We start from the raw sequence: 27,382 nt of genomic DNA, 5'->3' as shown, positions 1-27,382 counted from the left end.
ATTCTGATTGTGATGATGCAGAAGCATCAGTTTTATATTTCTGAGATGAAGGTGACAACACTGATAGCTTTTCTGGAGAGAGACAGCACTGTCTGAGATCCCAGCTCTGCCTGGAGAGAACACGAGATGAAAACCTGTGGTTTCACCGATGTGCTTACTCACAGATGATCTGTACTCAAGCACAAGAAGGCAAATGGATATGAACCACAGAGAGAGGCTGATGCTAAAGAGTAAATGCCAGAGCGCTAGCAAGGACTCACTATGAAGTTTGAGGGCAAGTACCACAGCAGGGTGAGGGCTCTGTCAAACAGGTGTGCAAGCCCACTTGATGGCTGTGAAGATGATGAAATATCACAAAGATGGAGAAGGGGCTGGAGCACCTGATGTATGACGAGAGGCTTCTTAGCCTGGAGGAGGCTCTGAGGGTCCTTACCAGTGTGCCCTTAGCCGGTGGATGAAGATGGAGCCATATTCTTCCTCGTGGTACCCCGTGACAAGGCGTGAGCAACAGGCACAGAAATACAGAAACGCCCTCTAAGTGTAAGAAAAATGTGTGCTAATGGCCTTCCCTTTCCCTTTCCCTTTCCCTTTCCCTTTCCCTTTCCCTTTCCCTTTCCCTTTCCCTTCCCTAGATACCACGGCTCCCACTGCGCCTGCTGCCCGCAGCCGCCCCCGCGCTGGCGTGGGCTCCGCGCCGCAGCAAGCACCTAGGACAGCTCCCGCCCGCGCCGCCCATTGGTCCGGGCGCGTCACGTGCCCGTGCCATGCCGCCGGGGGGCCGCGGCCGCTGCTGATTCATTGGCTGTGGCGGGGCGCGGCTCGGCTCGGCTCGGCTCGGCTGGCTTGGCGTTGCAGCTACTGCCACCGCCGCGGGGCGGCGCCCCAGCAGGTAGGGCGGCGGCGGGCGGTGTAGCGGCGGGAGCTGCTGGCGGCACCGGCGGGGCGGGCGGCGGGCAGCGGGCAGCGCTCTGAGGGGGCGGCGCTGAGGCGATGCGGGAGCGGCTCGGGGAGCCTCGGGCGTGGGGAGCGTGAGCGGAGGCTCTGGGTACTCCCTTCGTCTCTACAGAAGGCTCGAGGCGGCTTCGGCGCGGTGGGATGCGTTGGCTGCAGAAGGGCGGCTGTCTCGCTCCTCCGTGCGGCTCCTCCGGAGCCCACGCCTTGAGGGGGAAGCACCCGTCGGAAACGTACCGCTTCTTTAGCAAGCTTTACCGCTTGGACGGAATAAAAAGTTTTATCCTTTGTGCCGCTGAGCACGTGAACAAACTTTAAAATCTAACCTACAATGTTTGCAAGAAAGAAAGGGGGGGGGAAAAAAAGTTTTCTGGGCCAGCAGTGGCAGCGCTGTCAGAGCGGCTGTCTGGCTCTGCGCTGCTGCACCGAGCGGCTGCTACAGGCGCTTCCCAACCAGCTGCTCTGCTCTGCTCGGGAGCAGTTCCCTGTGTTCTCCTCCGTTTTTCCTCCTCTGAGCCCTCAGAGATGGAGATTTACATAACCACGATGGAAATAAATTGATGTTTTGCCCAGCGAGGTTGTGGTGCCCCCACCCTGGAAGCATTCAAGGCCAGGCTGGATGGGGCTTTGAGCAACCTGGTCTAGAGGGAGGTGTCCCTGCCTATAGCACGGGGTTGGAGCTAGATGATCTTAAAGGTCCCTTCCAACCCAAACCACTCAAGGATTCAGGTTCCTAATCAGAACGTTAAGACAGATTTCTGCCACAGGAGCCAGCCCCTGGAGGGGACCAGGTGGGCAGCAGCCCCTGCTGGCTGAGGGCTTCCATCAGCCTTAAGTAATGAGGTGATCTGGTGCATCAGTCGCAGGCAAAATGGTGTTAAATATATCAACTGCTTCAAGAGAACTCTTGCTGAAGAAAAAAATCCAATATGTGAAGAGCAGGGCAGAGTTCTGTGCTTATTCTATCACTGTTCATCCCCACATACGTCGTAGTAGAAGAGGTTTTAAGGTTAAGCTCAGATGATAATCTTGCAAAGTTTCCAGTTCCCAAGCCAGTGGTGTGAGCCGTTACTGGCAAGCTTTTAACACAAATAAATTAAAGCTCTGTTGTGCATTTTCACTGCAATAGGCTCTGGCTGTGCTGCTGTTCGCACTGTTTCCTTGGGTTCTCGTTGCTTGTTCATAGTCTGGTGCATCACTGGGATGAGATGGGGAGTAGGATGAGAGTGTTCGGATGTATGCTTGGGAGTATTTACCCAAAATTTGTATTTGAGGCACAACAATACGTTGTTTGCCTCTTCCACAGCACCAGAGTGAAGGGTGAGATCTAAAGGCAGGTAAAAACAGTTCTGGCTTGGAAAAACCCCAAGCCAGTCTGCCCTTTGGAAACATTAATTTTCAGTGGCTGCTGGAAATGTTTGCTGATCGCGTTGGACATGAATGGCAGGAGTTCAGAACATGTTCCACATCCCACTGTGGAAGTTTACAAGACAAGTTGTTATTTATTTGATTTTGTTCTTGAGGAAACATAACACCTCAGTGACTTTTCAATCTGAAAAGCTCAAGCACTGCTTTGCATCCCAGAGATGATGGCTTTACAGACCCACTCTGCTTTTCAGCTCCAGTGCTTCATTGATCTTTCACACTGATGCAAAACCAAGACAGAACTCCGAGCTGAGGGCGAAAATAAGCATTCATTAGAAGAAAAATGAAGACTTTGCCAAGTGAGCTGAGTTTTGAAAACAGAGGAAAATAATGCTGCCCAAAAACAATGCATTCAGGGCAGGTCCTCTGCGGCCTTCCTGCACGGCTCACTCTGACCTCCTTATTGGACATGCTGGAGTTTGCTTGCTTGAGGCTTTTCCATAACAACTCAGCCTGGGACCTGTATCTGTGATGTTTACTGGAAGGTTAAAGCCAAACAAGTTGTAGTGCAGAAGGTTAAAAATGAGCAGAATTCTAAACAGCTGAGGGACCAGCAAGCCATCCTTTTGGGGAGGTGCTGAGTACATGTACCCTGCTGTCAGCATTTGTAACAATGTAGGAATGAAACTATGTCAGTGCTTTATGGCGCCGTGGTAGGGCTTTTCCTAGTCTGGCTAGTGTTGAGGGAACTTGGATTGTGGAGCTGCCATATGTTCAGGACTGAGAGGACAGGGACACAGGTGGAACTGGAGCTCTCCTCCAACCACAGCTGTGCTGTGTTTACGAGCCTGCTGCTCCCCGTTATTAAGGTCAGTGCTGTGCAATGGTGGGGTTTGGCTGGCAATGGATAGTTGAAATGATAACCTTTGCTCTTTACAGTGGCTCTGAAATTAGAACCTGTTGTTCAGATATAGCTTTCTTTCTTTAGAAAAATCGCCTTTCCTTAGAAGGAAGACCTTGTTCTACTGTGACTAAAACAGCTGTCAACTTGTGTGTGTTTTTCGTGGAGATGTATTATTTGGGTGGAAGCGTGAATGCTCGTAATACTTCATTTTGACACTCAGGATGGCAAGATCTGATATGGTTTTTGAACTCAACTGAAGCTCATCTTTGAAGCCTGAAGATGGATTGAATGTAAAATCCTATCCTGGCTGCAGGAAATACGTGGAATTATGGCTAATATCTTTTTATTGGTTGTAGATAATGCTGTCTTAGAACTGTCTATCCTGGCTGTAATTTTTAAGGCTTTTGGTACCAGAGTTAAGCTGAGCCAGCTGCTTCAGTGTGTAGCTCTCTACTAACTCTGACAGTTCCCTGTGCCTTTATTGTCAGCTCAGGATTGAAACTTTTTAAGAATAGAAGGAATATATTGCTTTTATGTAGTCTTGTTAGGTACAATTTAGCTTTCTTCAAAGACAAGACTTAAAAGTGAGCATGCACAGTATCCACTTTGTCTTTTTCTTAAATCTATTAGTTGACTGTGAACGCAGTACAATATGATTTCTTATTATTTTCTGCCCATCTTCAGGTGGCCTCTACTGAGCTGAACTACTAAGTGGGTGCTGGTGCTTGCATATATGTTTATGACCTCTCAGGAAAATACTTAGCCAACTGTTTTGGTCTTTAATATGTTAAACTTTACTTTAAATTCATAAAATCATTACTTTTAAAATAGGCGCAAACAACAGCAATACGATTAGCATGCAAATTGTATGCAACAGTGTGGAGACATCTTACACTGCAGCAAAACTGCACAATATATAAGGTGTTCAAGGAAAACTAGATGTATTTGTTGGTAATTCGTATGCATGTTGCATGAGCAGTCTGTTGGAGTCTAGTTTACAGCTGGACAATTGGAAGGTTATTAAAATGTGTGCTATGTGATTTGTAATGCAGCAGTATGCAGTACAGATGTCTGTAACTTTTCATTTCTTGTCCTTAGTTCCCTGGATACGCAGTGACTAAAAAAGTGATTTTTTCTTACCATTGTTAGAAAGTCCTTCTGTGATGAATCCAATACTGTTCTTACTGCTTTTGTGCAATAGCTCACGCAGATGATGCTTTTCATGAGCTATTAACATCAGTTCTTTTCTTTCAAAGAAAAGTCCCAGGTGCTGTGCACTTGAAATTAGCACTGATTTTGATTGTACAATTTTCAATTATCTTGTTATTTTTCTTACTAAATTTTGAATCTCTATTGCTTGCTTTCCTTTCTTTTTGCAGGCAGGAAGATTGGGTATTCCTCATACATAACCTTGAGCTGGATCTCAAGTCCTGCACATCTAGGATCTTGTGAATTGGCTAAGAATCACAGACCATTTGGCTAAGTATTTCCTGCAGACTCCTTTCTCATCTGTGCTTGGAAGTGGCACAGCTTGCTCAAAAAAGTAGCCATAGGTTAGGGCTGTAGAAAGCTGGGATCTGTATATGTTTTAGCTCATGCAGTGCAGAGTAGTTAAGTTTGTGCTCCGTTTCTTCATTGACTCCTTTCTCTGTGATTTCATTTCTTAGTCCTTGTGGTGGGGTAAAAAACAGTGCAGTGGTGACGATGGCTGGTTCCTTTGCCCCCAGTGTGCAGAATATTGCTGCTATTATGGAGACTCAGGGTACAGGAACAGCCTGAGTTGTTAACTTCTTGTAGCCAGCAGCTTCTGGTTTAATTGCACTGCCTAGCCCATGGAGCTGATGCATCAATCTTACTTAGCCTTAGACTCCTCACTTTGAAATGTTGCTGCTTTCCATTCCTGCTTGGCTTCTGTGATCTTCACAGTTTGCAAGGGGCCAGCAGTTTGTTTATTCTATGAAGTCTATCAAGCGTTCAGACTCTACAGCAGTAAGCAGAATGGAAACATGAAAAATTAATGTAATGTTTGATTGAAAACGTGCCTCATTGCTTGCATCTTCCTTACTGGTAGTTTATTTTGCTTCGGATATTAACAAGTACACTGACCAGTCTATATAAATTTACTGTTGTGCGTGCAGGTTGGATTTGGAGGTGGTTGTTGCTGGTTACATACTAGGCCAGTTCCAGATGTGTACAAAACCAGATTTGCCTTGGTGGCCCCAGTGGCAGCTTAAACCACGAAGCTGTGCTTCAGATATAATGTGTGTCCAGTTTTTCCATTAGAGTGCCTTGGTGTCGGCGTGGAAGGTAAGTGGTTGTGCAGAGCAGATTTGCTGATGATATCCAGAGTGATGCAAATAGTCCAGCTGCAGTTCAGAGATGCAGATTTTGTGCAGAGGTAGACCTGCAGCGTTGAACTAGCTTGCACAGGTACCACTGGCAGGCAGCTATGACCTTACAGACTTTTGCAAAGTCTGTACAAGGCTCCGCACAAGTTCTCATGAAGGCGGAACTCAATTCCAAGAGCTGCAGTCATATTTCTATGGGGAGTGCCTGGGTACCTGTTGACATCCTTTAGTCTGCGGAGAGACCAAGCCAGTGCTCCAGAAGAAGGCCATGAGGCCTCGCCCTTTATAGCTGACAGGTGGCTAACCTGCCTGGATCTCCTGGTTGGTAGCACTGAGCACGGCCTTGCTTTGGGTTTTCTTGAGAGAGCAAAATGAAGCTTTTTATTGCTCACTTACTTGCTTCCGAAAGTAATGAGCCAGGGTGAGGGAAGGCTGTCAACATCCATACACACTGAAGTCAACAGAGGGGCTTTGGTGTTCGCCTTAACTCCTATGGCCTCTGCAGAAAAACAAAACAAACTCAGCAAGGCCACTCAGAGGAGCTCCCTGTCATGCCTCCCAGCAGGGGGATGTATCACTGCTGTCCACTTGGGGAAAAAAAGAGCATTTGACTGTTTCCTGGGGAAATTCCTTCTCAGAATCCCTTATCTGGCATGCAGAGTACTTCCCTGCCCTGCTGCATGCTGGCAGATGCATGTGGCAGGCTACTAGCACACCAGCTCACCCTGCTTTGCTCTTTTCTGGGGCATAAAATGTCTTTGCATTGCCTTTTGCCATGCTCATCCTTGTGCCTCCATATTAAGCTGAATTCTTAAGTAGAGTGGAAGGTTTGTTTTAATATGTTCCCAGCCAAGATTTTAGAACTATTTGGACAAAGTTTACAAGTGAACTGCAAGCTAGGTTTAGACAATGCTTATGGACCATTTAAAGTGGATCATTTAATGCATCATTAAAAATATTTTATGTCCCACAAAGCCTGAGTAACAGGTTACCCCAGGAGCTGGTGGCCAGAATCTCCCTCTGATAGTGGCTTAGTGCTTACAACAGAAGTAAGCAGAGGAATGCCTTTAGCTGGTGGTGATACACTGGAGGTTTGTGTCTGAGCCTACAACTAAAGCAGGAAAAAATTTTTGTGTTGTAGAAGTGACTCTTCACCAAGTAGACTATAAATGGACAATAGTGACTAGTCTGAGGGAGAGAGATCTGCATGTGGCCCAGTTAATCCCATTTGCTTGCATTTGAGGTAGAGTTTTTTGACTCTTCGTATAACCTACGCTGAAGTTTTCTGCCTGCAGATTCTTGTTCCTTTTATTAAAAATAATAATGATTATTATACCATATATTATTATATATTATATTATATTATTATTTATTAAAAAAATTATTAATATTAAAAGAGAGGAGGTGACAACGAATGAGCCATATGAGAAATATTTAAATGAAAGACTTCTCTAAAATGCTGCAAATGAGAAAAGCAGACTTAGAATGTATAATAAAAATTGACAAGAGATGCATCATCAAGAAAACATTGAGGAGAAGGGGAAAAAGATGATGGGAACCCTCAAGGGTCAGTCACAAAATGAAATGCAGAATCTGGCAAGAGACAACTGTGCTGGGAGCAAACTAGGACAAGAATCATAGTTTTTCTGTTGTGCCATTTGCTTCTCCCAGAAGGCAGCAGTTAACTTAGCTGAATTTAAAACCAAGTCAAGTCCATCTAAAGCTTGATTAGACATTCTCTTTTGTTCCAGGAAATAGGGAACGTTTTTCAAGTCACTGAGAAAGCAAAGGATTAACTTCCTTGTTAACACAAGCACTTAAAAATATTCACCTTTTCCTGTCATCTTCCATGAGACACAGAAAGATCCTGGGCCATGAACTGGATTGTCCATTACAAGCAGTAACCTACCTTCATTCCTTGCCTCCCGTGCTTCATGCTGTTTAGTCCAGCTGGGGGCTTTCTTAATGGCTGAAGGAGGGCGAGGGTAATGTGAAGCACTTTGTCCATATTCAAATAAACATTTTCTTCCCCTGTGGGTGAATTGCTAATGCTGAGAATTAAACCGGTTTGAGTTTGAAAACAAGGTCCATTTATTGCTTTAAATGTTTTATCACTTACTATTACAGAAGGAGAACCCTTTTTTTTGTTTTTTTTTTAGAGCTGCTCGTATTTCTTGGGTGAATTTGTGTTCCTCACTTTCTGCCTGATTCCTGTTCTTTACACGTGCCCCTCCTAGCGTTTGAACAATGTTCTTTACTTGCACACTGCTTTATTCAACCTAATGGAAGGAGTAACATTTTGGCTGTTGTGCGTGACATGGGTACTTAGAGACTTTTATTTTCTTCTTTTTTTCTCCAAGAAGTTTTATCTGGATGTGACTTTGTATTCTGACAGGTTTCCTTGTCCAGAGAGCAGCTAACTGCATTAGTTCTACAGACTGCATGAAGTCTTCACTCTGCTAGGTTTTAACTGAATGCAAAATTACCCAAAGCTCAATTTGCTTTTAGAAGAGCACTGAACAGTTTATTATGGAATGCTATTTTATAAGAAAGCTCAATTTTGATGTTCTGATTCCGGCTGCTGCAGCAAGTGTTGTGCAAAGATATGCTCTCTTCTGATGTGTGTAGAATTGTCTAATATTCTGAAAAATTATTCTGAAAAATGCAAATCCCTAGCGCAGTGTTGCAATATGGTAATGACAGAATGTCTATTAGGCTAATTTTAATGATGATAAGTGTTGGACTGCAGTTTTTGTTGATCTGTGGGAAAAATCACTGTCTTATTTTCCTTCTCTAGTGGCATATTGAAACGCTTCTAACACAGAAAAATCTAGGTTGGAAGGGACTTCTGGTGGTCATCTGATCTGATCTCCTGCTCAAAGCATGTTCAATTAAATCAGGTAAATTTTTTCCTCATACCTAACTGAAATTTCCCGTGTCTCAACTTGTATCTGTTGCTGCTCGCCCTGTTGTTGTCAACCTCTGGCAGGAGTCTGGCCCAGTCTCCTCTACACCCTCTGACTGTAACTTCGACTGTAAGCAACACTAAGGTCTCCCCTGAGCCTTCTCTCCTCCAGGCTGAGCAAACCCAATTCCCTTGGCCTCTCATGCATCCTGCGCCATAGCTTCCTGACCATCCTGGTGGCCTTCCACTGGACTTAATCTAGTGTATGTCCATGTCTTCCTGTTACTCGGGTTATGGTACCCCAGGTTCAGTCTCACTGGAGCTGAATAGAGAATAAGAAATGCTTCTCTTGACACGCTGGCTGCACTCGTGTTAATTCAGGTTCCTGTCAACTGAATTCTCCAACTTATCTAGGTCCCTCTGAATAGCAGTCTGCCCTCCAGCCTTTTGTCTGTCCCCCAGGTAATCCATGAACTTGCTGCCAATACACTCTGATTCATTGTTTAGCTCTTTAAGGAAGATGTAAAGGAGTATTAGCCCAGGGTGCCAGCTGGACTTTGTATGAATGATGTAATGCTTTGAACCTGTCATTCCAGTCAGTTCTCCATGCAGATTCTCACGGCAGCGTTCATCCTAAGCTGCTGAGGATGGTAGCCTTTGGGATTCAGTATTTTTTGAACTATAAAAATCATATTCTGAGGAGACTGCTTTTGATACTCTGTACATTTACAGACATCTCTGCAAAGACGTGGTTCTCTCTAGATTCAAAGATGTGTTGGAAGTATGTATTCTTTACTAACGCATTTCATATCCACGGGTATATATTTATTTAGGTGCGAGATGTCTGCCCTGAGGTTGATTTCTAACAGAACCTCCCAGCAGGCCTTGTCTAACTCTGATTACACCTGGGAGTATGAGTACTATGAGTACGGACCAGTGTCATTTGAAGGCCTGAAGGCTCATAAATGTAAGTTCAGTACAGATGCATTTTATTTCAGCTGTGCTTCCCTGTCTTAAAGTTCCTGCTCTTCACTTATGAGTGATTGCTGTACTGAAATCTCTCCTATTTCTTTTTCAACGAATAATTCATTGGATTATTGTAATCTTTTTCTTTTTCTGTCTTTTTGTTGGCTGCTTTCCTTATGTATAGGAGCACTATGAGTTTCTTGACTGTATTAGGAATTCATTATTACTGAGAGCTATCATGCTCCTAGGAACTGTTTATAGCAGGAAGTGTTACATCTTGTTACTGTTTGCTATGATCCATGTTGTTCTGCTTCTGTTTCCATTAATGAAAAAAAGGCATTGGTGGGCAGCCTTTCTGCTTTTGATTTTATTTACTGAAGAATAAGTTACAAACTTTCAGAGACTTAAAAGAAGAAATTTCTTTTTCTGAAGAAAATTCTATCATTAGGAATTTCTTTATAGAACGTTTGTGCTAAATTCAGTGTCATACAAATGTTGAAGCTGTTTAATAACAGCACAAGTAAAAAGTGGAGGACAGAGACCAGAGAGATGAAAAATATGCGTAGAAATTGAGAGGCCATTTATCTAGGACAAGCTAGTGCACAACCAATGTTTAGTTTGAACCTAGGCAATAGCTTTGACTTCTAGAAAATTCCTTTTTGGGGCAGGAGGAAGGGAGGGAAGGGAGGTCATTTTTGTTTTTGTTTTTAATATTAAAACAAAGCAAACAAACAAAAAAAAAAAACAACCAACAACAAAAAAAAGCCCAGAAACTAACTCAAAACTGTGGGATGCATTGCAAGCACTTTACCAAAGCGAAGCAAACCATCTTATTCCACTGCTTCTGAGCTGAACACACCAGGCAAGTGTCTGAGCACCAGTCTTTGAAGTAGTCGGGAAGGGCCCCTATTCAGTACTGGAGCACTGGTCTGGGGTGGGATGCACGCTTGCTGCCTCATTCACCATGGTGAGGATTCAGACTGGGGAAAAAGAGTGCTTGCAATGGCAGTCAGTAGCTCAAGTCTGTCTGCCTTGCTTCTGCACACCTGGGAGGGTTTTGTGGGGTACTGGGAGAGTCAGGAGGAACTTACTGAAGTACTTAACATGTCTGAAAGGCAATAACTAGAGCAGAAGTTGCTTTTTGGCCCAAATTGTACTTTAACTTTAAAATTTTATTTGACCTTTTTTTGACTAAAATCTGCTGATTACTCTCTGCATTTTTACAAATGTTAGATACTTGAACAAAGTAGGTTAGCTTTTATCATGTTTCTAATTTATATTCCTTTCTTCTACCTAATCAGAGGCCAAACCTGATTACAAAGATTAGCTGATGTGTATAGAATCATAGAATCCTCAGAGTTGGAAGGGACCTCTGAAGGCCATCTAGTCCAGCTCCCCTGCAGTGAACCAGGACATGCACAGCTACATCAGGTTTCCCAGGGCCTGATCCAGCCTTGCCTTGAAAGTCTCCAGGGACGGGGCATCAACCATAATGCTAGGTAACCTGTCCCAGTGCCTCACCACCTTAACTGTAAAAGATTTTTTCCTTCTATCTAACCTAAACCAACCCTCTTTGAGCTTGAAGGTGTACAGCATCTTCTTTCTAGCTCTGTGAGTCAGAGTGGGATGGGAAGAAAAAACACAAATGGGAGTTACCCTCTGGGTTGCTGAAGGTCTAGTGGCAAACCAAACTTTGGATTGCCATTGAGCTGATTGCCACGCAAGCTACAAACAAAAATCTTAAATCTCATAATATTTGGCATAGCTGTGTGCAAGATGATTTTCAGCCTTTGCTGACAAAATCTTAAATACTCTAGAGGCAGGCATCATAAATGGCAGTGCTGGGGTTTTGTAGACATATTCCCACTAGGAAATACTCTGTCTTCCTCACCTGTGCTATTCTAAGTTTTGCTGTAATGGTAGAATCAAAATCAGTGATAAAGAAACTGATGTGAAAGCAACGAGAGAGGCTCTGCTTTGGTGATCTGGCTTACAGTGTGAAGTTAAGAGGGTGCTGTTGGCTTATCTGTGTGTTGTACAGTGAGTTGTAATGAAAGCAAGGGAATGATGGCCTGAACGTGTGGTGGGGAGGTGTGTAGTGCAGGCAGAAAATGTCTGTGGTGTCATTCATATAGAAAATACCAGGTCATCTGGTCTGAAAATCAGGAGTGGCTGAGGGCCCATCTTATTTTTCTGCCCTGAGATCAGGAAGGACCTTCATGATAGAATGGTCTTTGAATGCTGGTGGATGTATGAATATGAGTTCCACCGAAGTCTAGGAAGGAGTCTACAAGAAAAGATGTCAGTCAGGCTGGAGAAGGGGTGTTAATGTATGTCTGTAACTTACGCTGGAATATTTAAGGGGGAGTGGATTTCAGTTTAGGTGATGCAGGCTGGCAGTGACACGTAGCTGGCTGTAAAACATCACTGGCCCCTCTTAAAGCAAGAGGTGTATGATTTCTTTTCATTTCTGATACACCAGCTATTTCAGCCAACATGAGAGGGCACTGTCTTGTACCATGAGGTAAGATGAATTCTGCAAGAGAGGATTGGAGGCCAATTTGGGATTAATGTTGATCTAGCTATGGGCGAATAGAGGTTCCTAGTAACTAAACATATAAAAAGGAATTCAGAAGCTTGTTTTCAGAAAGCAGAGAAAAACTTTGGTAACGTGATCAGAAGAGATAAGTGTTCACAAAACAATCCAATACGCAGAAAACACTTTTTAAAAATACTTTATATTAATAAGGTAAAATGCAAGATGCATCTTGAAACACTGAATACAGACTAAACTTGCAAAATGATTCTGGAAGTAATTCAGGGTTCATAATGCACAGAATTGCAGAAAGAAACCCTTACCATTATGCTTGAAGCTAAAAGGAGTATTCCAAACTTTGAAAAAGAGTGCTGTCAGCATGGGGTGATTTTCCACCACTCTACTCATCATGAAGACCTATACTTGAATCACCCTTCAGTTTCTTTATAAAGATGTTGAGTCAGAAGGATGTGGAAGAGTACAGATGGAAAAAGCCTTGCAGTGAGAGACTTGAAGCTTAACCTTCTTAGTGTACCAGAAAATGGGATTAAGGAGTGACTTGATTGTGATAAAGTATTTTCACAGGGCAACAGTGTTGAGTCACACCAGGCACACTTTCACTGCACAGAGAAAGATCAAATGGTTTGAATTGATTTCCAGTTTCCAGATCTGCCTTTAACATGGAAGACGTTTCATGGTGGGAGCGTGATTAACCACTGGGGCCAAGTGGCAGGCAGGATATTCGATTCCTTGTTTTCTGGAGTCTTTAGTTAGTCCTGAGGGGGAGACAGTGTTGAATGTTCTGGTTAGTGTGTGCCCTGCCTGCTGCAGTGGGGAGAGCAGATATTTGAGGTTCAATAGTAGCTGTGTAATGAGAAATCTCTCATTGTCCTGACTGAAACTTTCCTCCAGCATGTCTCTATGTTAATGTTTTGAACTTTCACTATAAAGTTTTGCATATCTGCATAAACTAAAAATGACCAACTGAAGGACAGGTGAAAAAGTACCTGCAGGCAGTGGGTCCTGGACCAGGCAGCATTTTGGCTTCGTGCTCTGTAACTCTGGGCTATGCTTACCAGTTGATTGTTGTCTGGAAATTTTTGTCCCACTTGTACCATCTCTTAACGAAGTTCTAAATGGTTTGAGATTTGTTCAGAAGCAGTTCTAGGTCTACTTTGAAATGGTAAGTGGACCTATATATGTTTTACATAGTGCTAGTGATTTATCTACCAGTCCATTTGCTGTAAATGAGAACAGTAAGTACATTTTCTGCATGTGGACAACCTCCCCACATTTTAGGGAAGCCCAGGCAGTAGCCATAGCAAGCTAGTTATCTGTGTGTGGGATAAGACACGATGGGCTTTTATTAGAGCAGGGGAGGCATAAATGGACATAGGGAAATAGTAATAATAGTGTTTGGGCTAGGCTGCTGGTCTGGAACCCTCCTCATGAAGGTTTTTTAATGGGCTAGGCACCTGTTTCTCTAGAATGGCTTTAGTATGTTTTATCTTGCCATGAGGCAGGAAGGGATGTACTAGGTTACTTCTAAGAGGCTTCCTTTCTGGATAACAGTAAGACTGCAGTTGCATCTGTATGAGGCTATTGTATTGGTGTCTTCCTTTTAATTGATTTTTTCACTTATTTTTTTGTCCAAATTCATTTGGCTCTTTTGACACCGTGTTACAGTTTTCTGTATGAAAGTCAGAAACTCAAAAATTAGATGTTCATTGTTGATATTTGTTAAGGTAGCAAATAGCAGATCTGTATTTCCATTTATTGTAGAAGCCTCTATTTTACCACTGAAAGAAAGTAAATCTTCCTAGGCCTAAGGGATCCATCAAAAACTAGAAGTGTTGTGGTCTCAGAAGAGAAATCATTCAGAATAACAGGAGCTCAGTGCTACAGGGACAAAGGTTTTTGCTGAAAATCAAATAATGCTCTCATCTGTGTGGTGGTACTGAAATTGTTTCTAAAGCAATGCTTGGACATGGGCCAGGCATAACAAAGGGAGCTGCTCATAGTTTAATAACAAAGAGAATCCAGCCCCTTCCCTCTTTCACCTTGTTTCTGGTTTGTCTAGACATAAGTAAAATACGGGCTAGAAAGGAGGGGTTTGGTGGCAGATTTCTGTTTAAAAATAAAGGTAAATCTGATCATCCTTCCCCCTTTTTTTCAGCCTGGAATAAGATGCAAAATCTTTTGGAATTTGCAGTCAGACCGCAAACTTTTACAATACTGATCATATTGTTTTCTCTTTTTTGACAGATTCCATTGTGATTGGATTTTGGGTTGGTCTTGCAGTTTTTGTCATCTTCATGTTCTTTGTCCTGACCCTGCTGACGAAGACAGGAGCACCACATCAAGAGTGAGTCTGAAAAGCAAATGTGACACCTGTGGTGTTCAGCAGTCCAGAGGCAGTGCTGATGTTGCACTGGCTCAGCACTGCTTTTCTCCACTCCATTCTTAGGAAAGGCTGCTGTATGTCTTTATTTAAAATGTTTTTTGTTTCAAGCGTTTGTAGGAGAGCAATTTCATAGAAGAATATATTAATCCATTCTCTATTTAGCAAGTAGTATGTAGGCATGCAGTGAAGAGGATGGAATTGCCACATGTATGCACTTCAAGGCTGAAAGGAAGTCAGTGGGTAGGCTGCCAAACACACATGGCTTTAGATGACTGTTCCCCATATAACGGGGGTCGTTCAAAGTAGGCTCACCTCATTATGGAGTGGAACATAGAAATGTGGCTATTGGCAGAGTGGATACAAATAAAATGCCATGCAGACACTAACTTCAGAAAGCTGAAGTCTGGAAGGTTTTACACGTTTGTGTTCGAGTCCGAAGTGTAGGTATCAGTTGCATTTGCAAGATGTTCCCTAAGCCTCCAAGTGTCTTAGTTTCTGCTGAAAAATTGCAGTAGATGCTGAAGCCCAGAACCAGCTCCATACTACTTAACACCAGAGTCCTTTTAGTCACAGGCTAAGCCATTTTCCACTTCCTTCTGGCTGCTAAGTATGTGCAGACCATGTCCTGGCTCAGCCGTTTATCTGCAGTTCTCATACTTAAAGCAGTTGTGCAGCATGCAGCTGCCAGTATCCCATCTGAACTCATATCTCTTCCTCTCAGGTTTGCTTCTCATCAAGTTGAAATAAAAAGGTTCACTGGAAGGTGAGATGGCTTGCAGGCAGGTAGCAATCATGAGAAGCTGATTGTGAGAGGCAATTGACTGTGGTTATCACAGAAGCAGCTTGCCTTTCCCTGCCTACCGAGGACCCTGTGCTATTTAGTCATAATGCAGGCTGTGTCTGGAAGCTTGTGGTAGCACATCTCAAGAGGCAGGACCGTGTTAGGGAAGACCTGCAAGTATTGTGAGCTCCCGTGCGTTGTTGCTTCTCTGAGAAGGAAGCGGAGGCATAAGAATTCAGCTTTTCAGAGCTGACTTGCTGAATTTTGTAGCTGGTATTTTTGCTTTCTTTATGCTTTATTTCAAGTAAAAAAATAAAGCCACATCATGCTTCCAAATATATTTAATTTGTGTAAATACTGGTGTTCTCCCTCTTTTCCCTAGAGATCTTTTTTTCTTTGCTAAACATCCAAGTCTATATCTCACGTGCATAATACTAACGGGAGTGGAAGTGGTGAAGTCAAATACACGATAATTCAGACTTCACATACATATTTATCAAAATGATCGTATGCTTTTAAAAGTGTGCTTTGAATTAGCAGAGGGCTGCTTGATATCTTCTGCATTTCTCCTTTCTTCATCAGTATTCTCAGAACAGGCTGTCTAGAGAGTTTGTGAAACCTCCATCTTCAGTCAGCTTCTGTGACCAGAGAAGGCCTCAAGCAAGGCCCCCTGAGTGGGCCTTACCTCGATCAAAGCATTGGACTCAAGACCTGCAGAGTTCCCTTCCAGTCTAAATCTTTGTGCTTTTCTTCAGCTGTCAAACAGACCCCAGTCACACACAGTTCCTCCCTATGTGTATTTTAAAATTCTTTTGCAGCCTTGAGAGCTATGTGCTTGAATATTTTCCCACTTACTACGTATGCTAAACTGGCACTTCTAACAAATTTGAGCACTTTTTTTTTTTTGGGGGGGGGGGGGGGATTTGATATTGATAGCCTACTATGCATGGTACTGCAAATAGAGCATCCAGAAATAAGCTAAGAGCAGTGAATACCACTGCAGCCTCTTGTTTTTGCTACATGTATATGAAGACTGAAGAACAGAAATAACTGCCTGTGAAAACAGCGTAGACTGTGGGTTTGTTTTGCCTGCATCTTCTGTCTTTAGAACTGGCTGGATTCTTCATGACTCATTGTTTCATTTGTGGGCTCCCTTGCAGCTGTCCTTAAGAAATAGATATTAATGGGATCCCTGGGTCTCAGGAGGAAGCCATCCTGATTGATGGGCATGTCTCTGACTTCAGCAAGTCAATCTGGCTGTTCTTTAAAGTAACATTAATGTGAGAGATAAAATGTAACTGGATTCAGATGGATGGATCCAAAATAGAGTGTATATATAAAAATAGAAATAAAGTGTATTTCTAGTAATACACTTCTCTTGGCTCAATATAAAGGGGTATGACAGCATACTCTTCTTAAAATTATACAAGATGTTCAAGTTTGGATACATCCTCATCCCAGGGGAAGAGGTTCAGGGCATAGATGAGGAGTGGCAGAAATGTAATTAGTTACAGGAACGATGTCTTCAGCACTCTTTTTTTGTTCACTTGTATTAGTAGGTGCACAAAACTAAGTTGTGCAAAAAATAAAAAGCATTTTTTTCTGTATTTCTGCTTAATACTGCATCCAGCAACCAGAGCCTGACATTGCAGGCTGGAGAATTCCCAGAAGGGAGCTTAGTTCCCTGTGTTATTCATTGACAACTGCTCATTTTGAGTGGTTTTCAGTAAGTTGGACACTCAAGATGCCTGCCATTCACCATCCTACTCTTGTTGACAACTTCAGGGACTCAGAGTCCTTTTGGCCCAAATATCGCAGTAGGGATTTGGTGCCCAAGTGGTCGTTCTCCCTGCTGTGGTCCTTCAAATACAAACCTGGGATTTGAGACTGCTTTTCTTGTTTCATGAGCCTTCTGAATAGAACACACTGATGTATGTTTGAGTACTGTAATGGGAAGGACTATGAATGTTTCTAGTCTACTTTAAAAATAGATATATATTCCCCAAAATACAGAAGGATAGTGTATGTAAATTTCAGAATCTCAAAAGATGACTGTATACTAGATTGTGTGTTCCCTATAGGATTATTCTCTATAATAAGTTTTCAACATTCTGGTCATTTTAAAATTTATCTGCATCTTCTATTCATCCGCTGAGACCAGGTTGCTGTTGCCAGTCCTGGGTGCCCTTCTGTGCAGTGAGCCTTTACTCCTACACAGCTTTCGGAGTTATATAGGAATTTCAATAACTATTAACTAGCTTTCTTCCTAACTCATTTCTTTGTATGCTTATAATGCTTGTTCTTAATATGCTTGCAAACTCCACTCTGCCACAAAACCATATAAGCAACTCACATTCAGAGTGGTGCTTTATAAATATGTAACTAACTGCAGTCATCTGTTCCAAAGGTTACTTCAATATTATTCCATCCAGTTTGATTCCTGCTGTGTTTATAGTAGATTATTATTTATCTGCTCCAGTGTCTTGTATCACTTCAAAAATTATGCTTCTTCTACATGCTTCACTTTGAAATGCAGAACGAGCCAACGTTGTTTCCACCAACTAGAGTGCTGTTTTGATTTGAAGTCTAATGTAACTGCTTTTGTTAGGCTCTAATTCGCACATCATGTAATGAAAGTAAATTTGCATTTGGGCAGGAGGGATCTCTGTGATTAACTGTGAGTGAAAGACTAACGGTGAGGATCCCCTGAACTTGAAGGCTTTAGGGATAGATTTATGAATGTGCCAGATGAGGCTTTCAGAAGCCTGAAAGCATCTTCCAGCAGGATCTAGAGTGTTCAGTTAGTGTTTCTCTGAAAATCTCTGTAAGTGTTGTGTGTGCCTTTAGGAGTCCAAATATCTGGCTTCAGCGACATCTGCTACTTATTCACATCTAAATAGTATAATTTAGTAATGCTTACTTAGCAAAATAGTTACATCCTGAGAATGCTTATATTTTTCACTACCCATCTCTGAATGCCTCTACCGCCTTTCAGATGCAAATAACATGCATTTTGTGATGACAGCATATAAAGCCAGGCTGACAGAGAATGTATTGCTATCTGTAAAGCTTCATCATCTAGCTCGAGCTTTCCTCACCCCCAGCTGTTGATGGCTTCTCACAAATCTACATAGACTGCAGCTGTTCTGCACTAACACTTCCAGAAAAGAGAGATGTCAAGATGTCTTTCCTGGGATATATTTCTGAATTTTTAAGTTATCCAGCCTTTACAGTGCTTTTCAAGTTCAGAAATCTGAATGTCAGTGGCTGAGGTTGGTGTGAAAGGTGGTTTGATATCTAGACAACTGACCACCCCAATTACAGCTTTACTGACAGCAGTGTAGCCTGTGTCTCCAAAAGGTTCCCACTATCAAAGATTATACTCAAAGTATTCTATGAACATTTATTTTAAACTTCTACTACTTGCCCTAAGAGGAAATTCTGTAGAGTAGTTCTGAGCTCACTCAGTGATCTGAAGTGATTACTGAATTACACTGATGACTAGAAGTGCCATTAAAGAGTGCTGACATTGGTAACTTATACCCATGGAAAATTATCACCCAAAATCAAGGCTTAAACTGTCTTCAGCAGAAAATAATAAACAGTGCTGGCTTGTAACTCTCATAGATAAGCAGAAGGGTTTTCTTTCTTCCTGGTCGTAATGGCTGCTGAAACTTGATTTGCTGTTAAGGATGCCAATAATTCTAAATTTGTAGTCTCACTACTTTTATTTCATCTTATTTTCCCTAGAAATACAGAATCTTCTGAAAAAAGATTTCGGATGAATAGCTTTGTGGCAGATTTTGGAAGACCTTTGGAGTCGGAGAGAGTCTTTTCTCGTCAAATAGCTGAAGAGTCTCGGTCACTTTTCCATTTCTGCATTAATGAAGTGGAACACCTAGAGAAAGCACAACAAAGTCAGAAAGGTCCAGATCTGGAGAGTAATATCTGTTTCCAGGCAGTTTCCAGGAGCAGTGGAACGTTGGAGGAGGACCTAAATTGTCTTACAAAATTTAACATTCCTAACTTCGTGAACACTGAGCAGAATTCTTCACTGGGTGAGGATGATCTGCTCATCTCAGAGCCACCGAGAGTTTTAGAAAGCAAAACAGTCATGCAATCTTCCCATAGGATTCTTGACTGAAAATTCCTTATGGTAAAAATTCCTGTTTTTGTCCAGTTGGAAGACCTTCTCCACCTTCTGGCTATTTGGGTAGAAGGTATTTCAGGCATGTACTTTTTTTTTTTATTATTGTATGTAAGAATGGCTGTGCTGACAGAACAGTCCATGTGATAATTAAAACGCTAAATGCTTAATTCCAGTGCCTTCTGTGGTCTAAGCCTCTTGTCCAGTGTTAGGTTTTCTTCCTGTCGGTTGGTTTTTTGGTGGTGTTTTGGATTTGGTTTTGGTTTTAAATGACTGCCTACCTCCAGCTTCTGAAGCTACCACAATCTTTGGGGACTGTGAAAGCTGGAGGCTGTTTCAGAGGATGACCAAGAAAACTGTAACCACAGACTGAAGCTGAAGCAATTACTAAGCAGGCAGCCCTTGGGGAGGTTGGGCAGCTTCTGCCAAACCCAGAACATCTGAAACAGAGCAGCACAATGGATACCTGCATGGTATTAGTTCCTGCTTCTAATTTCTACATACTTTTGGGTACAGGTGAGACCCTACGTGCAAGCTTCCAGAGGGAATACCTTGTATGTTAAATGGATCACTTACAGCGTTTACAAACTGTTGCCACCACCTGCTGCTGCCTAGAAAAAGCAAATTGGGGCCTGCAATTACAGTACTTCAGTGTGACATTCTGTCAGTGATGCCCTGAAATCACTGTTCTACACACATTAATGTGATTTTTATTGTTGATGTGAGCTTCCAGTTTGGTAAGTGCAGAATTTGACTGCTAAATTACAGGAAATGAGATGAAAAATATTCCTCTGTTGCCAATAGAGTTAACGTGCTACCACCATCACCATTTGCATGTAAGTTGTTCTTTGCTTATCAGCTCTAGGAACTTCCTTTTTTGGCTGGCCAGACAATGAAGGGCTGCAGAGAGGCTCTGAGCTGATTTGAGGCCTCCTTCAAAGCCTCACTGTACTTGTTCCATTTTCTGTAGCGAGCTGAGGTGCTACTGCAACCACAGCTGTTTTCCCAGCTAGGGGTTTGTAAATAAAATGAATAAGTATAACTTCAATCCTTAAGTTTCTCTTTTTTTTTTAGAAGGAACAAGGTTCTGAACCTTAGCCATTATTAAATTTTTGGACAGCTTTCTTATGGCGTTGGTTAACTAACAGCCGAATGGTTTTAGAGCAAGCCCACTGAGCGCAGATGCAGGTCTGCTGAATGTGGAGTAACAACGCCTTGCAGGAAACTCCTAATTCACATCAAACTAGTCAAGATCACATGCCTAACTAGGCTTTTTCAAAAGTAATCTGCTTTTTATGTAACGTCTTTCTTTTTGTCCAAGTGAAAAAGTTGCAGTGGCCCGCTTATAGGTTGCTTAGAGACACAAATTTAAATGAACTCAGTATTCTCCTTCCGTGACAAACGGGGGGGGGGGAAGGGTTGGGAAGAATGGGTTGTGCATTTAAGTACAGGAAGTAGGGGAAATGTCCCATTTTTCATCTCCTGTGCCTTCATTACCATCCACCTACACCTAAATTTCCAGCTTTCAAATGTAATTTTTTGCACTGTTTCCTTGCATCGTGGTAGGGATCGTGGTTAAAGTAAAGCAGCAGCTCTTTAAAACTATCAGCTTATTGTTGAAAATAGTTCCTCTATTACATATATATATATTAAAAATACATATATTATATACTATTATAGTTCCTCCAGCTCTTCTTAAGTAAGTGTTCTTTGATTAAGCCAGAAAGTCTGCCATGAGTGTGGTACTTTGGATCCCAAACATTTTGAAGTGAAGTTTAGGATGAAGCTGAAACTTTTCATTGTTGTCTATGTACAAGGGAGGGAAACACAACGTGCCAAGATCAACTTAACTAGGGCAATCTATCTATCACCTCCTCTGCAGAGAAACCCTAGGTGGTTCCAGAGTGAAATTCATCTTCATCCCACCATCTGAGGGCAAACCATTGCCTTCTGAATGCGGCCCTGCTTCCCCCTGAGGGCGCTCAAGCATCTCTGCTGCCCAGTGGTTAAGCTTTTGTCTGAACTGAAGCTCAAGTGTGACAGAGTTCTTGCTAAATGCAGCTTTTATTGCCTTTTTCTGGATAAGTGAGCTGTTTTCAATTATATTTGATCTACTGTTTGCCTTTACCATCCTTGAAACTAGTGATAGGACTAGAGAGAATGGCCTCAAGTTGCACCAGGGGAAGATTTAGGCTGGACGTTAGGAAATACTACTTTTCTGAAAGAGTGGTCAGGTGCTGGAATGGGCTGCCCAGGGAGGTGGTGGAGTCACCAACCCTGGAGGTGTTCAAGGAACATTTAGATGTTGTGTTGAGGGACATGGTTTAGTGAGAACTATTGGTGATGCGTGGACGGTTGGAGTGGATGATCTTGGAGGTCTTTTCCAACCTTAGTGATTCTATTATTCTATGAAAACAGAAATGCTACTTAAGGAAAAACCTGTGCAAAAGGAATTATCCATCTCTTTGGCTATTGAGAAATGAAGCTTACTTTGAAAGCATTTAAAACTACTTCTCAGTCATGCTGGCTTTGCTCCAGTAAAAGCAAAATTTGCTCTTCACTGTAGTCTAACTGAAGCTTTTCTTCTCCTGCCTTAAATCTTCAAATCTTAGGTGCAGTATTGCTACTTCTGGAGAGAAAACTATCCATGTGACACAACGCCTAGATGAAAGGTATTTAATCAAATGATCAAGGGCTAACACCAACTAAGCTTACTACATCTCTGAATTGTACTCTTGGTGTCCTTCTGAAGGACAAGTTAACCGTGTAGGGGTAATTAAGCATTCGGTTCCTGCTTCTGTTACTCTACTTTTTCATCTTGCCTCCCTTCTGTCTTTACAATGTCCTCACCCTCCTTTTTCCAGCAGAACACCCCGGCAGCCTGCACTTTGCACGGCTCTTGTGTGACTTCAGAAACATTGTGGCACCAATGCAGATCAGTTCAGGTTTTTGCCTCTGCATCAGGGCAACAGTCAAAAGCAAACACAGAAACTTTCTACAGTCCTCTAAAGCTATCATTTGAAACCATTCTTACTTTATTTTTCCTTTTTAAGAACTAATAGACAAGATGTTTATCTCATAGAGAAGGGTACTGGTATCCTAATCAACTTTGTTTATGTTTTAAAAAAAAAAAAAAAATCAGCATATTTTCCCAGAAATTCAGCATCAAGCAAAGGAAATTAAGTGTTTTGAGCAGGCTCATCGTGCAGAAAGAGTTCTCACAATTTTATGGCGTGTCTTAGATTCAGCTGGGAGAGAGTTGTTTTTCTTCATAGTGTCTGGTATGATGCTGTGCTTTGGTTTTAAGAGAAAAACAATGTTGGTAACACATTGGTGTTTCTAGTTGTTGCCGAGCAGTGCTGTACAGAACCAAGGCTGTTCCAGTTTTCTCAGCTTCTCATACTGTTGTACCAGCAAGGAGCTGGGGGGACTCAAAGAGCTGGGGGGGACAGAATCAGGACAGCTGACCTAAACTGGCTGAATGGATATTCCGTGCTACGGGGCATGGTTTAGCGGGGAAATATTGGTTGTAGGTGGACAGGATGATCTTGAGGGTCTCTTCCAACCTTGGTGATTCTATGCACCAGTCTCTGGAAAAACTGAACAGTACAATGGAATGCTAAAGACTACACTGAGAGCAGTGGGTGCTGGGACATTCAAACACTGGGACACACATTTAGCAAAAGCCACGTGATTGGCCAACACTTGGGAACCTGCCAATCGAACAGTCCTGCCCCATCAAACCTCCTGCGCGCCACAGAAGGGGATAAAGAACATGCTGACCAAAGGGATATTCCATACCATATGACACCATGCAGAAGGAAAGTTTGAAAAGGGTGAGAGTTCATCAGGCTGCCTTCCATTGCTTGGGAACTAGCTGGACAGAGGTTAGTAGGTGGTGAGCAATTGCTTGTGCATCACTCATATATACATATACATATAACTGTCGTGTTGTTATCCTTTTTATCCCCCCTTTCTTTTCTATCTTAGTAAATAGTTTTGATCTCATCCCACAAGTTCTCCAATTCTCTCCCCCATTCCACAGGGAAGGGGAGGGAGTGAGCGAACAACCGTGTGGTGCTTAGCTGCCTGCCAGGTTAAGCCACAACATGGTGTTTCCACCTTCACATTTGAAAATGGACTTATCACAAGTTTTCTTACGCTATGGGCTGTCTGTTTTATAGCCTGTTCTCAAAATTTAAGTACAGCATCTGTGGTAGATTTAATTTCACAGGGAGTTCCCCTTAGATAATTACATGTTTGTTTGCATGAGCATGTACTGTATTCTGTAACAACGCTTACTGGGCCAATTCTTGCATCCCAGGTGAATATTTGTTAAATATTTTTGTGTGTGAGGAAGTCTGAGTTGTGTACCTTGGAAAAACAAACACAGAAGAAAAGCTGAAGTGAAATCAGGAACTGTCTGCTCGTAGAAAAGAGAAGGGGAGAGGAAAAACCATCCAATGACATATAGTCTCTGAGGCCTTTTAGCAAAGTAAGTGATACAAATGTCATTCTGTTTAGCATTTTAATATTAAATGTGAGGATGAGCTTCTAACCACAGAGGCTTCCCCTGGGCCGACCTGTCCTAGTCACTACTATAGCACACCAGCAGCCAGGAGCTGGCCACCATGTGAAAATCTCACTTCACATATTTTAGTATTGTTATATGTACAGTAAGTAAATGGTAAGTGGAAATTATTTTTTTAAAATTAAACTATTTGCAAACAGTCTCAAATCAAGAAAATGCAGGGTATTTACACACAGCTGCTATTTTGCATACAAAGTGTTGTATGTACACATTTCATGAATGTAGACTAATACATCGGTGTCCAACCTTTTGGCTTGCCTGGGCTGCACTGAGTGAAGAGGAATTGTCTGGGGCCACGTAGATGTAGGCTGCTTTGAAAGGAATGCCCGCTATTTATTTCCACAGACATTACAACAGATACAAAGCGCACAATAACAAGAGTTGATAGAACAAATTCTCAGCTACAAAACACTTTTTCAACACAGTCACCACCATTGCCTCTGCATTTTTGCCAGCAATGAACAAGAGCCTGCATGCCCCGCTAGTAAACATCTGCACCAGCAGAAGTGACCCACTGCCTCCACTGCTGAAACGCACTACCCACTGTTTGGTCTCCATCAGCGTTCACCAAGCATTGACGAATGTCAACGGGTGCCATTTTTTCCCACACGGAGGAAATCAATGCCACACCTTTGCTTCATCCACAGTTCCATGTCAGACATCATTTTGTCAGACTGCCCCTCTGCTGCCATCCCTCGCACAGCAACAACATGTAATGAAATATTGGTGGGAAGGCTCACCCTCTACTGCCATACCACCAACATCTGCCTCTGACATCATGGGATGACATAATAAAATAGGAGGCATTACAGTAAGAGCAGCCCTCATAAAATATATAACATAGTTAATGTATGTAGGTAATAAAACATTTTAGTTTTAGTATTTTTTGTTAAAACATAAGAGAGCAACAAAACCATAAAAATAGTGGGATATTTGACCTTGGTGAAACTTTTGTGAAACTAATGCAAAAGTCTGGTGTGGTGGCAGTGGTTTCAATTCTTAGTGAGATCTCAGGGCATTCAGCTGAGATTTGTAATGGAATTTTACTCTTCCTGTGCTTCATCCTTGAAAACAGTTGTTCACAAATGTGCATACTGCCAAACAGCGATGACATGAATAAGGCAGACTGTCAAGAGAGGAGTATTTATTTCTGGTAAGAGAGGACTTTTATAAGTCTACTAGAGATTCACAATCAGATTTTCAAGTTCAATATCTGCTTGCAACTCTATCCATTCCATTTGAAAATTTGCAGGTCATGTGTTCATGTTGACTGAAAAGGGAGTCACAAATATACCATAAGAATGATAATTTTTTGGCAATCTTGAAAGCTATTCTCGAACTCCTTTATCAGAATGGAAAGCATGGCTGCGTATTATTCACTGTTCATGGGGCTGTGTTTAGCCATTGTATCAAACTGCATAAAACTATTTGCCATAACTGGAGCTAGCACCACACTGCACCTCATGCCCTGGTTTCAGCCCAGATGGGGTTAATAGTGCACTGCAGTTTGGCCGTGCCTGAGTGATGGACAAGCGTGGGCAAATACTTCATCATCTGAGGAGAAAACATTTATACTAAAAATGCTGAAAACAGTTAAATATGAAACATCCAGAATTAGTATATTAATACTTGACCGACTTTATATATATACGCATATACACACATATATACACACATGCATACAGACATACATAAATTGAATGCGTGCAGTCAAAAAAATCTCACACTCTTAATTACTGCCTGTGTCTTTCTGGTATAATTGGTACTATTTGTGCTTTCTGCACACTCACACACATGCTTCTCTAAGTCAAAATGCATGGTTTACTCCTGGTCCCTAACAAAGTGTGACATAAATACACACAACCCTCAACAATTTCGATTTGACTTAAATCTTAGCTTCAAAAATAAAACCAATGATACAAAATACAGCGTAGAATGCCCAGAATATCAGGATAGGAGCTCAGGAGTACATCCTAGCCTTTAGTTTGTCTTTGCTCTAAGTAAGTATAGTTGGTTGAGCTAAAATCACAGTATGCGTGCTGCGTAATTCTTAAGGACTCGCAGTGCTGAGATGTCCAACTTGTAATTTACTGATTTTACTGTTCAAAAATCTTACCAGCCAACAAACAGAACAAGGAGGATCTCATGCCCTACTGCACGAAAAGTATCGGTAACACCATACACTAAAAAATACAACCAAACGTATTACTGAAGTTATTCGCAAAGGACCTGATGCAACACAAACCATGAACAGGAGTTAAAAACGTTCAGGCATGTTCTACAGTATCTGGAAAGCATCACCCGGAATTTTTGGCAATTGCATCACCTGGAATAGTAATGGAGTTTACGGAATACCCTCAATGTTCCTAAAATTTAAAAAAGTATGAATTATATCACTAACAAAATAAGACAGTTTAACTGGGGTATATCTTAATGCTCTGCTTTTGGACAAGTAACATTTCAGATAAGATCAGAATGTAATTCAATTTATAAGACCTTCGCTGATGATTTTCAATGACATTTCCTATCCATAAATTTGAACATTAAACTCCCGCTTCTGTGAAACCACTCACATCCCATCACATCTTCCAACAGTTATCTGTTACGCTGAATCCACTGGAATTAGGCGCTGGAATAACAACCCCTTGTTTCTGCAGCTCCCGTAAAACATCCAATATTGAATCCAGTTCCACTCGAAATCTCTCCAGCTCTTCATTCTTCCGCTGTGCAAGTTTACGCCACTTCTCAGCTTCACGGCTTTGCTTTGCTTCAGTGATGTGTTGTGTTAGTTGTGCTGCCTGCAAATTAGAAGTCAGTCAGGGTGGGGACTTGGCAGCCAAATACTCAGACAAGCGTGCCCCTCCGTAAAAATAATCCACTTCATTGTATTTCATGCTCAGTTTCACAGCCCGACGCTGATGTTAAATGGGAACAATTTGTTCCAAATATAACAAAAATTGTTCTTGTAGCAATAGATGCCTTTACATATCTGCACTGATGACAGAAGAGGAGAAGCCATTACTGACTTATGATCTTCAGGAGAATTTGACTTACCCTCTCCAAAGCAGCAATTAAAAGTTTGAATATGTACAACAAAGCTGAGCACATAGCATAAAGCCTTTTGTAATCAAAATGACTTTCTGAATTGCCATTTAAATGTGTTAATTAAAAGAACACTGCAACAGAAAAACAAAGGCTGAATTATATGTTCCTTGCTACTAACGTGCTTTTAAAAGCCACCAGTTGTAGGAATTATCAGAAAATATCCTATATGAAGGCCTGAGGCTGCTGCAGATACAAGGTTCACATGAATCCATAGCACAATCCTCTGAGATTATAAAAAAAAAAAAAATGTCATAGAACCATAGAATCGTAGAATTGCTCAGGTTGGAAAAGACCTTAAAGATCATCAAGTCCAACCGCAACTTACCTTTCCTTCACAGGAAATCAGAATCTGCCTGCCACTAGGAGCTGTAATAGCTTC

At 42.0% G+C, this 27,382-nt stretch overlaps 2 protein-coding genes across 10 annotated transcripts in view; one reads left to right on the top strand and one right to left on the bottom strand.

The window, feature by feature from the left end:
- Positions 1-21,571, top strand: part of MRAP2 (melanocortin 2 receptor accessory protein 2) — a 32,380-nt gene extending 10,809 nt beyond the window's left edge. The window contains exons 1-7 of one of the 6 annotated variants that reach the window (XM_021390902.1): positions 812-889; positions 4,600-4,703; positions 5,359-5,527; positions 8,366-8,468; positions 9,307-9,440; positions 14,241-14,340; positions 18,911-21,571. In XM_021390902.1, the coding sequence (XP_021246577.1) occupies positions 9,314-9,440; positions 14,241-14,340; positions 18,911-19,304 (621 nt within the window). In that variant the 5' untranslated portion in view covers positions 812-889; positions 4,600-4,703; positions 5,359-5,527; positions 8,366-8,468; positions 9,307-9,313 and the 3' untranslated portion in view covers positions 19,305-21,571. Of the gene's footprint in view, positions 1-804; positions 890-4,599; positions 5,528-6,709; positions 6,812-8,365; positions 8,469-9,306; positions 9,441-10,910; positions 10,939-14,240; positions 14,341-18,910 lie in introns of those variants that run through there. The other 5 variants (XM_021390903.1, XM_021390904.1, XM_021390905.1 and 2 more) reach the window with 5 other exon arrangements.
- CEP162 (centrosomal protein 162) overlaps positions 18,939-27,382 on the bottom strand; it is a 52,080-nt gene continuing 43,636 nt past the window's right edge. For 3 of the 4 annotated variants that reach the window (XM_021390899.1, XM_021390897.1, XM_021390900.1), the window contains one exon: positions 25,026-26,696. In XM_021390899.1, coding sequence (XP_021246574.1) covers positions 26,478-26,696 — 219 coding nt within the window. In that variant the 3' untranslated portion in view covers positions 25,026-26,477. Of the gene's footprint in view, positions 19,059-25,025; positions 26,697-27,382 lie in introns of those variants that run through there. The other variant, XM_021390898.1, reaches the window with a different exon arrangement.

Source organism: Numida meleagris, chromosome 3 (genome assembly GCF_002078875.1).
Source record: "Numida meleagris isolate 19003 breed g44 Domestic line chromosome 3, NumMel1.0, whole genome shotgun sequence".
NCBI classification, from domain to species: Eukaryota; Metazoa; Chordata; class Aves; order Galliformes; family Numididae; genus Numida; species Numida meleagris.
The sequence above is the reverse complement of the archived record's forward strand: the minus strand, read 5'-3'. Positions and strand labels throughout refer to the sequence as shown.